The 14,685-nt window shown below is 39.7% G+C and overlaps 1 protein-coding gene across 1 annotated transcript; it reads right to left on the bottom strand.

Moving 5' to 3' along the window:
* Positions 1–128: 128 nt before the first annotated feature.
* Positions 129–14,602, bottom strand: LOC145474098 (transmembrane protease serine 9-like). The gene is made up of 18 exons (XM_081455108.1): positions 14,455–14,602; positions 14,033–14,140; positions 13,464–13,532; positions 11,980–12,172; positions 11,339–11,571; positions 10,917–11,228; positions 9,599–9,742; positions 7,967–8,077; positions 7,030–7,101; positions 6,258–6,453; positions 5,504–5,580; positions 4,679–4,910; positions 3,015–3,154; positions 2,227–2,343; positions 1,758–1,835; positions 1,103–1,295; positions 773–1,002; positions 129–550 (listed from the first exon to the last, which is right to left on the bottom strand). The coding sequence occupies exons 1-18, from the start codon at positions 14,516–14,518 to the stop codon at positions 231–233; spliced, it is 2,889 nt and encodes a 962-aa protein (XP_081311234.1). The 5' UTR covers positions 14,519–14,602; the 3' UTR covers positions 129–230.
* Between the last annotated feature and the right edge of the window lie 83 nt (positions 14,603–14,685).

Raw genomic sequence — 14,685 nt, 5'->3', positions numbered from 1 at the left:
CACGAGAGCTGGGGTTCTTGTTTTAGAATTCAGTCCCTTTTTTTAACAAAACTAAACAATATAAGCAATATGTCCCAGAAAGCCCGTAATGGAGATTGTAGGTCCACTGAGGTACGCTACATGGATTTAACTCAAGTCAAAAAATACCATTCATGTTATTTATCAGTTGAGGTTTATTTACTTTTGACAATGGCGTAGACACAGGATTGCCTGGTGATGAGATAGTTGTTTCAGTTCGAGGCCATCTTTTCATGAACCCAATCCAACATATATCTGACTTTGGCATAAACACCAAAGTACTGTGGGCGCGCACATCCTTTGCCCCAGCTTGTGGCGCCTTCGACGTGCCACTTGCCGCCATATTTGCACACCAGAGGGCCCCCACTATCCCCTTGACACGCATCAACACCTCCCTCATCATGACCTGCGCACAGCATTGAGGCGTGAATTCTGCCATAGCTTTTAGAGCAGCGCTCATTAGATACCAGTGGTACTTCAGCCTGCATCAGTTCACTTGGTGAAGATCCTCCTGACGACAGACGTCCCCAACCTTAAAACGACAATAAATTAAAAATACAATTTTAAATATCGAGAAAGTTCCCGGTTGACACAGTAAGAACTGCAGTTAATTGAGACTTAAACGAAAAAACATCCGTCATCGAACCAATTGAAGTTGTAAGCCAGCACTGTACGTCCATTTTCCGAATGAGGTAAGGTTCTTATTCGGAAATTTACTGCTGAAACCCTAGTCCTGAAATCTCATCCTGAATACCTGTAATCCAGCATTTCTTGCTCTCGTCATCAATTGGTAGATCCACTGATGTGTCTGGCAGGCAAGCGATACCAACAGCACTGTTGAGTTGTGCTGGGCTGCTGAGCTTCAACAGAGCTATGTCGTGACTCAAGCCGTATGGTTTCTTGTAACTGTAATGCATGATAATTTTTTCAATTTCAAAGTCTTGTGCTGTGGGATCATTTCCTCTTTTCTTATGGGCTCCCATTCTGTGGAAGTTGGAAAATTAATCATTTAAAAAATAAGTCACTTAAGAGTTTGAAATGAGTCTCTACAGTCATAGCTATAAGCTTGTAAGACCAAACTTACCTAACCCTTAGATCTTGCGGTCTCTTTCTATATACACAGTGTGATGCAGTAAGGACCCACTGTTCAGCTATCAAGGTTCCGCCACAGAAACTCGAACCTCGTGGAGATCTCAACATTGCTTGCCAGGGCCAATCACCGGGACGAGCCTTGGTACCACCAACAATTCTGGTCTGCGGTTTTACGCCACACGAGCCTGCGTTTAAAAACAAAGTGGTTATCTTACTCTACTCTTCAAAGCGAGAGCATCATTAACAAAGAATGTAGTTTTGGAATTTTTTTTTTTCAGATTTCTAGAAATTTTAGTTGGGGAAATTGTTTCATATAGGGACTGATCCAATCTTCTGTTCTGTTCTGTTTTGTTCTGTTATCTTAATGTTATCCTGATATCGAGTATGAAATATTCCAAAATGATGACCAAGTTTAAACCTTGATAGTGATCCCTGTAACGTATGTCATTGGTTGGTATTTCAGCGCGAAAATTTAAACTCAAGAAAGAATGATCGATCCAAGACATTTCACTGATGTTCATGGATTTATGGGGACTGGACGAGAATCAATATCAGACTTCTAACGAGTTGGAGAAGGACTGATTTTTGCGTAGCAAGTCTTCTGTTTACTAGGTTGGTGGGGGGGGGGGGAGGGGAAGTACTCTTACCTGGAGGTGGGGGTGGTACTGGTGGTCGTGATGGCTTTGGCGGCTCCGGTGGCTTTTGCGTGACGGGAGGTCTGGGACCTGAAATATACGAAAAGTAAATGCCAGCAGATGTAAGACTCATTTCAACTTGTGCTCTTTTTAAACCCGTTTTGATAACGTCAATCGAAATATTCAAATGTGCACGATGAGAAGAGTATGTGCATGTAGGGCACAGGCCTGACCTGCTCAGTAAATGACAAATCAAAGTCGTTATTTAGTGGCGCAGCGTTTCCCGCTTTTGTCACGGGTTACAGATTCTTCCGTAAAATTTTGATTGATATCATTCTTTGCTCTGGCTGAAATAGTGTTTGAAGCCTGTACATGCAGACTTCCTTTTCTCAAGAATACTAAGTCTGAAATACTGAGACTGACTGACACCTTCTGAGAGGAAGAGCTAAGTTGTAGTTTTAATTGATAATTGCATTCTTACCTCCACATGAACCACAGCTCTTTTCACATTTATATTTGATGAAGGAATTTGTTTCACAAAGATTGCCCGGTCTGTTGACATAATCTTTACAGTTAGGAAATTTGTCGTAGCAGAGAGCTGTTGACGAGACATGTGTTAAAAAATGTTAGTTGACAGTTGAAGTGTTATTTTGTAACTGTAGGAGGATATCTAGGGAAACAGGGATGGCCCAGTTGTGAGATGCGCTCGCCCCCCTCCAGTTCCATTCCGGCCCTGTTTCATATGTGGGTTGAGTTTGTTGCTGGTTCTCGCCTTACTCTGAAGGTTTCTTCCTGGTTCTCCTGTTTTCCTCCCTCCACAAAAGCCAACATCTCCAAATTCCAATTTTACCAGGATAGAAGACCCACATGAAAACCAGCGAAGGTTGGTGTGGCTTCCTTTCTAAATATTGTAACTTTTTTTTTATTTATTTAATGTAGGTTTCTGTGAGATTGGTAGGATTTCTTTTCTCATTTTTTAAGTCAATGGCGATTTTCAGCGCAATGTAAATTTCTGTGTTATGTCAGTCAGTGTGTTTGGTTTTTAATGATGCTCGTTATCAGCGAGGAAACATATTTCGCTCCCTCAATTTACTCACTTTTGAAAAAGTGACAAGCTTCTGTTTGCAACACGGAAAAAGGCCTCCAAAGATCATTTTAACTTTTGTTTTGAATCAATTTTTAAACAATCATTTATGAAGGCCACTAAGAAAGTCCTTACTGGACATAAACTGAGTATTTTCTCTATTACACATTTATGTAGCTTCTTACCGTTAATCTCTGCCACAAAAATTGCAAAAACGACAATTAGCTTCATGTTTACGCTTCCACAAACACCCAAGGCCTCCCTTGCGATTGCAGAAAAAAGTTGACCAAACCTTTTAAGACATTGTAAAACAATTATTCTGCAACTGAAGAAATATTTTTAAGTATTCTAGAGACATGGTGAAAAAAAAAAGTCATTAGGTGAAATAAAAATTTTTTGTCATATTTGCATTTATTCCTAACGCGAAACAAAGCTAACGAAAAAGCAAGCAGCGTTGTTGTATTCAAAGTACGGAAATTTCAAGTGCAGCTAAAGAAATGAGATGTATTTCAGCTTTGCAGCTTAGCAGCTGTGTGAGTACAAACAGATTTCACTTTTAGTTCATGTTTAATATGGAGAGATACACCTCTGCAGTGCAGCTGCTTTTTGGAAAGCTGTGTTTATCTACGTTTTCACAGCTACCTAAATGTTAGGACAAATATGTACATTTTAGTGTTAACTATGAAAAGGAAAAAGTCGCATCATATGAGGAAAGATAGAACTATGCGCCAGTGCTAAGTAGACATGAACATTTCGTTCACGAAAAGACGTTAGTGATTGTCATTCAGAAGGTTAGAGAGATGAAAATTGTGGAAAAAACTTGGTAACTTTGTATACAGAATAAACCTAGAAACGACTATAACGAATACACCAGTTATTAGTTGTTCATCAAGGGTAACTGAGCCATTTGTGTTATCGTGAAAGGATCTTTGTAATGGTGTAAAACACCAGCAATCTATACACTTAAAGCTGATACTGATTCTGCGTTAGTAAATCGTTAAACCACGTGAGAAAGCTATTTTTCGCCAAGCTCAATATACAGTCTGTATCGTCAGTACGCAGATATTTATCTACAGACACACTCGTACGGCCCACTTCTAGTGTCAACATCTGAACGGGGAACCTGTGAAAATGATCCAGTGAAAAATGGGTTTAACAGATAATGAGTGTGCTGATAAATCAGCCAGACTAGTGGAAAATGAACTTCAAGTAGAAAATAGAGTACTTTCCCTTGTTATTAGTTATCAGTCCTCATTCTCATAAAAATAGAGAGCGTCACAACACAATTCTATACTGCAAGTAAGTCACTTTTCATCCGCTAAGCATTATTTTTCGGGGTGTATTTGTTCTGGAGATGGTGCTTGTCCGCTCCGATCGAGGAGTGCTTTATCTCAGGCCAGCCAAGGTTATATAAAAAAATACTAACCAGGTTCCAGGTTCCAGTGGAAATCGGCAATGTAGTTTGCGTAACTTGTTTCATGTCCGGGTAGTTTACTCATTGGGGTAAAATACCGCCAGCTCACGGATTAAATTCATCCTTCGAGACTCGGGAAACGGTAACTTTAGTTAAGCGAGAGGAACTAAAACAAGAAAATTGACTCCCTCTCGCCTTGAGTAATTAGTCTGCCTCCGGAGAGGATGACCAAAGTTTAGGAGATTGGCTAAATAAGTAAGTCAGCTCATCGTTCGGAGTATCCAGTTTTATTTTGTTTCTTAACGTTACACAGTTTCAGTCAGAAACATGCGATGATAACTGGTTTAAAACCTTTTCATGTTTCTATTCACCCATTTCACCAGATATCTTAATTTGGCATAAACACCAAATTTCCCTGCGTCTGCGCATCCATACCCCCAGCTAGTAGCACCTTCCAGGTACCACTTTCCTCCAAATTCACAGACCAGGGGACCCCCACTATCACCCTGACAGGCGTCTACACCCCCCTGATCCAAGCCAGCACAAAGCATAGAGTCGTGGATTAATCCGGGGTAACTGCGTTGACAGCGTTGCTTAGATACCAGTGGCACAGAGGCTTGCATGAGGACAGTTGGTGAAGGACCTCCTGATGATAGACGGCCCCAGCCTGCGGATTAACATGTGCAGGAAAGAAAAGCTTAAATTTTTAGCTTGATCTTGATACTTAAATGATCACATTGCTTGTAATTTTATGCTAGATTGTGTTCCCAGTGTGTTCTCAGTCAGTCAGTCAGTCAGTCAGTCAGTTAGTTAGTCAGTCAGTCAGTCAGTTAGTCAGTCAGTCAATCAGTTAGTCAGTCGTTCGGTCGTTCGGTCGGTAGGGTGCGAAAATGAACATAAATAGGATCATTGCAGACTTGATATACTTAAAGTTCCTCTTTGTTTAGCGAAAGACAATTTCATCTTTTTGGACGCTACAGAAGAAATTTCGAAGATATATTCTTAGTAGCATATTAACTGAATAGAAGTGAACGACGTATAATTCAGAATCAGGTGGATGGTATCATGTGATGTCGAGGTTCAAATGTCATCTTTACCCGTAATCCAACACTTCTTGTTCAAATCATCAATCGGTAGATTTGGCAGAGATCCTTCATCTGGTAGACATCAGTGCTAGTCCCACATAGCGATTCAGAGTGGCCGGTTTCCCCAATTTCAGTAACGCGATATCATGGCTTAAACCAACTGGCCTTTTATAACTTTCATGCATGATGATTGTTTCGATGCTGAAGTCTTGAGCATGACTGTCTTTGCCGCGCTTTCTGTGGGCTCCCATTCTACATGTACAGAGAAAACAGCATACGAATTAGGAAATCATAACAACTGATATTTCTCAAGTTACTCATCTGCTTCTCAAGAAAAGTTGTTCAACAACCAAATTACACGAAAGCAGGTCTGATTGAACGCATAATTGGGTTGATCGTGTACGTGCTTGTTAGTTAAAACCCATTCTGATCGTCTCCAGGTATTCGCATTTAGTGGCCAAGGCTTCGCTTCAAATGACATAGTTTCTTTCCCGGGAGGGGGTAGTCCCATATGAAAAGGACGGGGGTGCTAGTCGTACTTTGTAGGGGTTAAAAAGGCGGTTTTGGTAACTCTTAGGGTGTTCAGCCTCAGAAGGTCCACAGCAGGAGATAATGTGTTGTTTTAGAATTGGTACTTCTTAGGGGTGAAATCAATTTCAAGTCACGACCACAAAACAGGATCTCGATACCTCTTAAGGGTTCTTTTCAAAATTTCTGACGAGCAGCCCAGTCCTTTTTATATGGGACTCTCCTCCGGTTTCTTTTCGCTTTCTTCGCCACTTTTTCTCTATAATTTAGTTTACGTGATCTTTAATTTAGTTTTAGTTATATTGTGTAGGAAATATTTACAAAGCCTAAGAGACTATAAGAGAGCGCTCAAACCAAGAAAGAATTCCCTGGACATATGATATTTTATGCGTCCAACTTACCTCACGCTTAATCTAGACGGTTGATTTTTGTATTTATCAACACAATGTGATGCTGTGACTACCCATTGTGGAGCTATTAAAGTTCCACCACAGAAACCAAATGAACCGCGCAGCAACATAGCTTGCCAGGGCCAGTCACCGGCAGAAGCCTGGGTTCCACCAACGATGCGGGTCTTCGGCCTGTCGCCACAAGAACCTAAGAGTAACAAAGTAGAACTTTGTACAAGCAAAGCAATACTGTGCAAGTAGCACAACGATAAACATGTTTATGAGATTAAATGCAATTTAAAAAAATCGAACCCAATCGTTACACAAATCTGGACAGCCTTTCCGCTTTCTGTTTAAAGAAATAGTGGTTACCAGTTGACGCCTGGACCCTCAGGGTGAATTGATTTGTAACCTATTGGCAACCTTGCCTTCCTCTTGTATTTCTGATATTTCTGTGAATGTTTACTATATATATTATTACTATGATTTCCAAAATATTGAAGAATTTTCAGTATCTATTTTGCGTCCCCAATTTTCCCAGGCTACCAGGCATTGCCACGTCAATAAAGTTATTTCTATCTCAAATACGGAAAACAGCATTTTTGTCCTTTCTTTTTAAAGTTTTAGTTATGTTTGTCGCTGTTGTGTTGTTATTGACGTTGTAGATGAGCCCTAAAATAGTGTTCTGCACTGCGGCTCTACCTGGCGAAGTTAAATGAATTTTCTGTTTGAAAAAAAAAAAAATTGTTACTACCGGTATATAAACTGGCAAAACCTGCTTTACCTGACGGTGGGCGAGGTCTTGATGTTGTCACAGGTGGGCGTGGTCCTTCAGTGATTGGCGGGCTTGTTGTAACTTTAAAGTTTAAAATATGTCAATTTTAAAATAATTTCGGATATGTATAAGGAAAAATGCATTGATCTAGAAGATGTCTATCAAATATTATTTAAGTATTCAGTAAAGAGCGGGAGATGTATTACCAGTTCATTGCGTACGAACGTTTTGACGTTTCGGAATAGTCAGCGACTTGCAGCTGTGTCGTCCGTCTGTCACTCTTTCCCAGCATCAGTCACCGAATTTAATATTACTTGTTTCTACCATTGAACTAAATGGCTGTTCTCCATATTTTAATTCCGGGCGATGACAAAGTTAATCTGTTTCTTCATAAATAGGGATACTTATTACAAGCAAACTAGCCCAGGATGAAAAGGACTGTTATGATTCCCTGAGTACCAGTGGTCCAGACTTTGCTACAGAGATGGCTAAGATGGGCCGCTCGATCACGAATTTAGCAATTACTCGCTTTGACCACAAGACTGGTGTACGAGCATTAGACGAAGGACGTGGACTTAATTCATTATAGTTATCAGTTATAATTAACAAATTGACGTGAGTTTTCCATACGTCTGTCCTGTTATTGATCATGAATTTCGTCATAACGTTGTCAGAGTAGCTGTGGATCCACGAGGCGATAGCCGATTGGATCCGCAGACTACTTTGACAATGTTATGACAAAATTCATTGTCAGTAACAGGACAGACCCATGAAAAAATGACGTCAATTTGTTTTTTACGATAAAAAATTGTCAATTTGTCCGCTCTGGTTGACGCATCGCATAAATTATAAATTCATGTGTCTGTTCTCTTATTGACAATGAAAATAAGCCAATGAACGCGCGAAAATTTCTGCAGGTATCGTAAAAATCCTTTTTACCCCTCACCTCCACACAGACCACAACTCTTTTTACAGTTGTCTTTGACGTATTGCCATGTTGTACACTGGCCGATTGACGCATGCCACTCACAGTGGAGGACCTTATCTTCGCACAAGACTGGTGACAGCAAACATAACTCAGAAAGTCAATGATGTTGAAAAGAACCAGTTATTTAAACCACAGCACAAAAAAAGGAACATCTGACACAGATGTAGAGTGATAGCTTAGTAAAATGCATGAGTCTGCTGAGCGTTTTGCATTCCTTTCCAATCACACACCTTTTTCCTTTGGGTTATCGATTTTCCCCAACTTGCGCCAACAAACAAACATGGGAGGAGAAATTTGTACATCTAGACTGTTAAATGTAAGCTTAACAATCGAAAAGGTCACCCGAGTAGTTTTATTTTTTTGATTTTCAGTCTTAACTGTAAGCTACTCAGTGTAGATCACAGTCAGTCATGGATATATGTCAGTAAGCCAAAATCCTTGCAGTCCTTAATTCAAGATCTAAATTTACAATTTGCTTCTTAGCAACAAATATCGAATAGATAGCTTAAGCTTAGCAATGCTATCTGCATGGAAGTTTTGCAAAACAATGCACTCAGGTATAGAGGGGCTTAAAGTTTGGAGTCAGCCTTCTCTCGAGGAAAAGATTGCTTGAAAAGTGACGAAGATTGCTTGAAAAGTGCTATCTTCTTTACTTTCTTCCTTTACATCCAGTTTCACAGTTTAAGAACTTTCTTAAGAGCAGCTTGCGCTAACGGTCACCTATACCTATGCAGGATAGAAAAATTCGATTTTCTGAAACTTTGTCAGGAAGAAGGTTTTTACTAACTTTTTTCAAAACTGTACCGTTGAGGTTGCTTGGATTTTTATTTTCTTGCAGACGGCCTTACGTACTTGGCCCGAAAAGAGCAAAACTTGACCCCAAAATTACACTTTTTGTGAGCACTAGCAAGACAAAATAATAAGCGTGGCTGGAAAAGCTAACCCATGGTGCTAAGATATAATCTTTTAGCAGTTATTTAACGTTGTCAGATAAGCATGAAATTCAAACCTAAATTTTTAGCAAATTTTTAAAATTATACGCTTCGATGATGTTGCGTCACGTCAAAATTTAGGTCAATTTCGTGGACGAGAAAGTCAATCTGGTACATGGATTTCCCTGCCCAAACTAAGTTCTTATCGCAAATCTAGATTGGGTAAATAAAACCAAAAAAAATGAGAGCGTCTCAATTAAATTTCATGCTTATCTGACAACTTTAAATAACTGCTAAAAGATGATATTTTAGAACCATGGGTTAGCTTTTCCAGTTACGCTTATTATTTTATCTTGCTAGCGCTCACAAAAAGTGTAATTTTGGGGTCAAGTTTTGCTCTTTTCGGTGAAAAATACGTAAGGCCGTCTCCACAAGAAAATAAAAATCCAAACAACCTCAAAGGTAGAGTTTTGAAATAAGTTAGTAAAAACCTTCTTCCTGACAAAGTTTCAGAAAATCGAATTTTTCTATCCTGCATAGGTACAGGTGACCGTTAGAGAAATCTTCTCTTAAGGTGTGTCTCTAGTTTAGCAATTAAATTTCCTGTGAAGAGAAACAAATCGAAATTACAAACGCAAAAAGTAAGAATTGTTCATACCTTTAACATCAGTTATTACCAAAGCAGTCAGGAACAGAATTAAATAGACAAACAAATTCATAGCTGTGACTTGGTGTGAATCGAATTTCTGACGATACGTGATGAGAGTGATATTCCTTTCATCACCAGTGGTGAGCGCAGAAACTAAATACGTGAAAAACACTTTACACCTGGTAAAACACGCCTATCTCTTTTTGATATCAGTTGGATAAAAAAGATAGATGTCTAGACAGATCTGTCTGAGAGCGATGTCTAAGAGCGATATTCGTAGTCAGAATGGTGTGCTTAAAAGTTTGGGATCCTGGCACATATGTAAACAGCTACGGTCCTTTAGCCAAGCATAGCTGTGCAGATGCATTGAGACAGTACTTGAAGGTTTTTGAGCCCAAGGAGACCACTCTTCAACCAAGTAGCACGTTAAGTGTTTTTTTCAGTCCCAAAGATATAAATGTAATAGGAATATCCAGACTATAAACAGGCTGTTTTTTTTAATCGGGAACGCTCGTACGAGTTAACCACAAAAACCACTAAAAAGTGTAAAAAAGTACTGACTTTCATGCTTTTGTTTCCCGATTTTTAAAAACTAAAATTTGTAGTTAAATTTGGAGTAAATCATGTGTAACATTAAGGCGTTAAACAGTCTTCACTGACTGTTTGTTAATTTCAGTGGCTACCAAACGTAAGGCGTAGTCACTAATGTCATCGTAACCCTAATCTTCGGGTTGTTTCTGTGGGACCAAAGGAAATAAAGCTTGTTGTTGTTGTCTGGCAATCGGAAAGAATTCTAAACAACATATACGACTGTGCGTGTTTTTAATATATTTGAGCGCGCTAGATTTTTTGCGCAGTTTTTGTCCTGCTATGAAAAAATTAAGAAAAAGAACATTCGCAGGCTTCATTCAATCTTTCTGTGCGACAGAGTCTCTAGAATACCTTGAAGAAGACCGTTTCGCTTTAAAGAAAGTTTCCATTACACGAAATGACGGTCGCCTTGTGGTGCTAAAAATTCGGATGACTGGAAAATTCACTGAGGTAAAGTCATATCAACTCTCGCTGCCAGAAGCCACGATATTTTAGTCGAAACAATCAAAACTCAGTAATCTACTCTTAGTCAAAAACTCCAAATCGCTAAAGGTAGTTATTTTTTTGTTAGTGGTAACCAAAAGGATTGCGGCCTGTAGGGACAGGAGTAGGGTTTTACACTTCCATTCTCACACGCAAAAAAGTGATTACTCAGTGGCCCTAAGCTCAAAACATATTTTATTACTTTTCAAAATCAAGTTCATTACATGATCATGACTCGAGGCTTAATATCTGCCCATCTTGCCTCTCACCCATGACCTCAGGTATCTTATGTTGGCGTAGACACCGTACTTGCCGCGGGCCGCACAACCATGACCCCAGCTAGTGGCTCCTTCAAGATACCACTTGCCTCCGAACTCACACACTAGAGGTCCCCCACTGTCGCCTTGACAGGAGTCTACTCCCCCCTGATCATATCCTGCGCACAGCATGGAGTCATGGATCTGCCTTGGATATCCACGCAGACAGCGTTGCTTGGAAACCAGTGGTACTGATGCTTGCATGAGGACTCTGGGTGATGAGCCGCCGGAGGAGAGGGTGCCCCATCCTGCAGTCAACAAGATGCACAAAGAAATAAATGAATCTAGTCCCAGATAGTTTAAATAAACAACCCGATAAACAGCCGGGGGTGTGTGTAGTTAAAACAGCACTATCCACCTGTAATCCAGCATTTCTTGGACATATTATCGATAGGCAAGCTTGGTGTTGAATCGTCAGGCAGACATGCAAGTCCCACGTAGTTATTGATTTGAGCTGGCTTGCTGAGCTTCAACAGAGCTATATCGTTACTTAGACCGTATGGTCTTTTGTAACTCTCGTGCATAATAATTCGTTGGACTGAAAAATCTTGAGCAGTTTTGTCATTTCCTCTTTTGCTATGAGCTCCCATTCTGTAAAAAAAGTTAAAATTTACAACCACATTTAATAAAATATCGACTTAAACGTCCTGACAGCCTCAACAAAATAGGTTTACCACCAGTCCGTAAATATACCTGTTTGGAATTATTCTTGGAATAAAGTCTCCTGAACAGTTCTTTTCACGTGGGCATTTCAGGGCATTCACATAGAGGTCAGAAGGTGTTGCACTTTACTGATAACGTCACGGAGACCTGACGTAGTTAATTTAGCTTTCGACCTAAAAACAATCATTTAATATAATAGCTGCCCCATCAAAATGAAACAAACTGTACTGAGTATTTAGATGAACTTACGTCTTTTTTCGCTATCTCCACCCTCAGAATCAATAATCGCCACATTATGGAACAAGAAAAGGCTCTAATTTTTAAGGGGATTCTTACCGCACTCTAAGACTTCTTGGACTTTTCCCAGAAACACAATGTGACGCAGTTAGAACCCATTGCGGATCAACTAAGGTGCCACCACAGAAACCGAATCCACTTGGTGTACGAAGCATGGCTTGCCAGGGCCAACTACCGGGAGAAGCCTGGGTACCACCAACGATGCGAGTGTTAGGTCGCGATCCACATTTTCCTATAGAAAAGCAGTAATAAGATTATTGATGTAATTTTACATTTCCGCTCTTTACTGATAATGTCTTAAGCTAAAACTGAGTTATTTTGTGGATACATGTGCTTCTCCTGTTGTTCCGAAATAGCTGACAACATCTGTACATGCATATTGTGAAGCATGAGTGATTTATCCTAACAGGGGCGGATCCAGGATTTTTCAAGGGGGTGGAGCTAATACTTTGGGATGCAGAATCGATAGAGCATGCCCCCAAAATGTTGTAATTTGAGAATTGAAACCTAATTTAAAACTGTTACACCAGAAATACAAGCAATGCTGCAAAGTAGAGATTACGATGGGGTACCTTTCCAGAATTTCACCTATATTTCTGCCAAAATATTCACAATCTGTTTCATGTTTTCTTTTTCCCGCCCCTGTTTAAGGATGAATCGAAGCTGAACAAACTACAAAGCGAACACTCGGCGAGCAAATAGATTTCATTGCAGAGACATTATAGAACTTTTCCCAGGGAAAGTTTGAACGGAAGACTTTATCCTGGCTCTTTACATGTCTGGGGCCCCGTTTATTCGATGCGTGGTTTCATTTGAAACCGCATCTTTTTCGATGCGTTTACGCCTTCCGTTTACACGGCGACTATGAAATAATTAATGCTCCCGCATCTTTTTGAAAACGCTGTCGAAAGTGGGCGCTTTCAGAACAATACGGTTTCGTGTGCTGTGTGAACGTGGGTAGCCATCTCTTTTTGAAAACGGCTTCTATTTGGCGCGAAAAAAACCAGGAGAATCTTGGCGGGAAGAGTTTCTGTTTTTTTCCGTCGCAACTTTATTTTCTGGGCTAGCTTTTGAGGCTTCAAGGTATAATCGACTCCAGAACCCTAGTAACAAAACACTTTAATTCGGTTTCGAAATGATGTTACCGTGTCGATTAATATGAAACTATGTCCGTGTTAACGCAGCTGAAAGAACTCTCGGTAGTAAAGTAGAGAAATCCACATTAGGTCAAGCTAAAGCAACAACAATAATTCAAAAACACTATTCTAGCGTGTTTTAACAATGGAGTGATATTTCTTTATTACCAACTAAGTTACTCGGCTGCGAATACGGCAAAAGAGAGACGCTGTATTCGCAGGCTGCTAAGTTAAAAGATGTATGAAATAATTTTCTTTTTGAGATCCTGTCTTGTTTTTTGTGATTTAAAGGCGGTAAAAACGATAAATTTCTTAAACTCACTTTTAAACCCACACTTAAACTAACGAACGTTAAATTATTTCAACTCAAAGTTTGCATTGGTTTACCTGAGGAAGGAGGGTGAGGAGGTTGATTTGTATTCACAGGTGGGCGTGGTCGTTCTGTTGGTGGAGGTCCTACAAATAAAACATCGACATTTTCGTTGAATAGTTGTCATTATGGATAGTAGTGACAAAACACGTTAGCAGTAGAAATCCTCTCTGTCTTGTTTCCTTCCCTTACGCGCAACTAACCGATGTTCACAAGAGGTACTGATATTGAAACAGAGAGGTGGCGGGCATAACAGCAGCAAAACACAGCGGCACTGAATAGAGATTAAAGAAGCAATCGCAGGGTCGTAGCGAGAAAAAACAATTATGACTAAGACAATGTCCATGGTCAAATTCTCTTCCTAGGTACTGATTTAGGGTGTTTATGATGACTGTAAACAACAAAAACGAAAAAAAAAAAATGACTGAGGCAAGTGGCTCAGTTTCCCTAGCTAAGGCCCTAAATCGGAATGAATAAACTGATAAGTTGGGAGAGTTTAAAAGTTCGTAATTTTGGATCCACTTTGTTCATTCTTAACTGCGATTTTTAATCTACCAAGTTCACTAGATGTAGTTATTTTTCTTACCTCCACACAAGCCGCAACTCTTCTGGCATCGTTTTCTCACATAGGAGTTGTTGTCACAGTTGTATTTGTTTGCGTATCGTCCGCAACGACTTGAAATATCGCGACAGGCTTAAAAGGAGATATCTTAGAATGAGTTTTAAACTTTATCACTTTGTAGTTAAAGTATGTGAGAAATTACCGAACATTGCTCAAGCTAAAATTGAAAAGGTAACTATTTAAATGAACTTCGCTTTTTTACTGGACTTCCTTGAAAATCTCGACCCAGTCCATTTGACTTTTATCAAGTCTTCACTATCCAGCTCAAAAGGGAACTAACTGACTCCAAGACTGTAACTGCGGTTTTACAGAGCCTGATGTCTTATTTTAGTGGCAGTACCGTTCAATCTTAGGAGATAAACATTATCAAATAACTTTGTTCTCACCGCCGTCGATTTCATTCACCAGTACTCCCACCAACAAGGCCGCAAAAACAACGAACAGCTTCATGTCGACTTGGAATCAGAGTTTCTGCAAAGTGGCTGAATTTTGTGAAACAAATTTGCCTTTTCTATAACTAAAAAGCAAAAATACCAGCAACTGCTTAAACACGAAAAAATAGCTCTTGGAAAAAAACAAATGCCGGCTCTTATTGGAATGGTAAATATTTGATTAAA

Source organism: Orbicella franksi, chromosome 2, assembly GCF_964199315.1.
Source record: "Orbicella franksi chromosome 2, jaOrbFran1.1, whole genome shotgun sequence".
Taxonomy (NCBI): Eukaryota; Metazoa; Cnidaria; class Anthozoa; order Scleractinia; family Merulinidae; genus Orbicella; species Orbicella franksi.
The sequence above is the reverse complement of the archived record's forward strand: the minus strand, read 5'-3'. Positions and strand labels throughout refer to the sequence as shown.

Excerpts from the sequence above, each read along its gene's own strand:
- LOC145474098 (XM_081455108.1), bottom strand. The coding sequence starts at position 14,518 with ATGAAGCTGTTCGTTGTTTTTGCGGCCTTGTTGGTGGGAGTACTGGTG. Across the intron at positions 11,572-11,979 it reads CCAAGAAGTCTTAGAGTGCG|AATGGGAGCTCATAGCAAAA; the intron begins GTAAGAATCCCC and ends CTTTTTTTACAG. Across the intron at positions 1,296-1,757 it reads AGTACCACCCCCACCTCCAG|GCTCGTGTGGCGTAAAACCG; the intron begins GTAAGAGTACTT and ends TTTTAAACGCAG.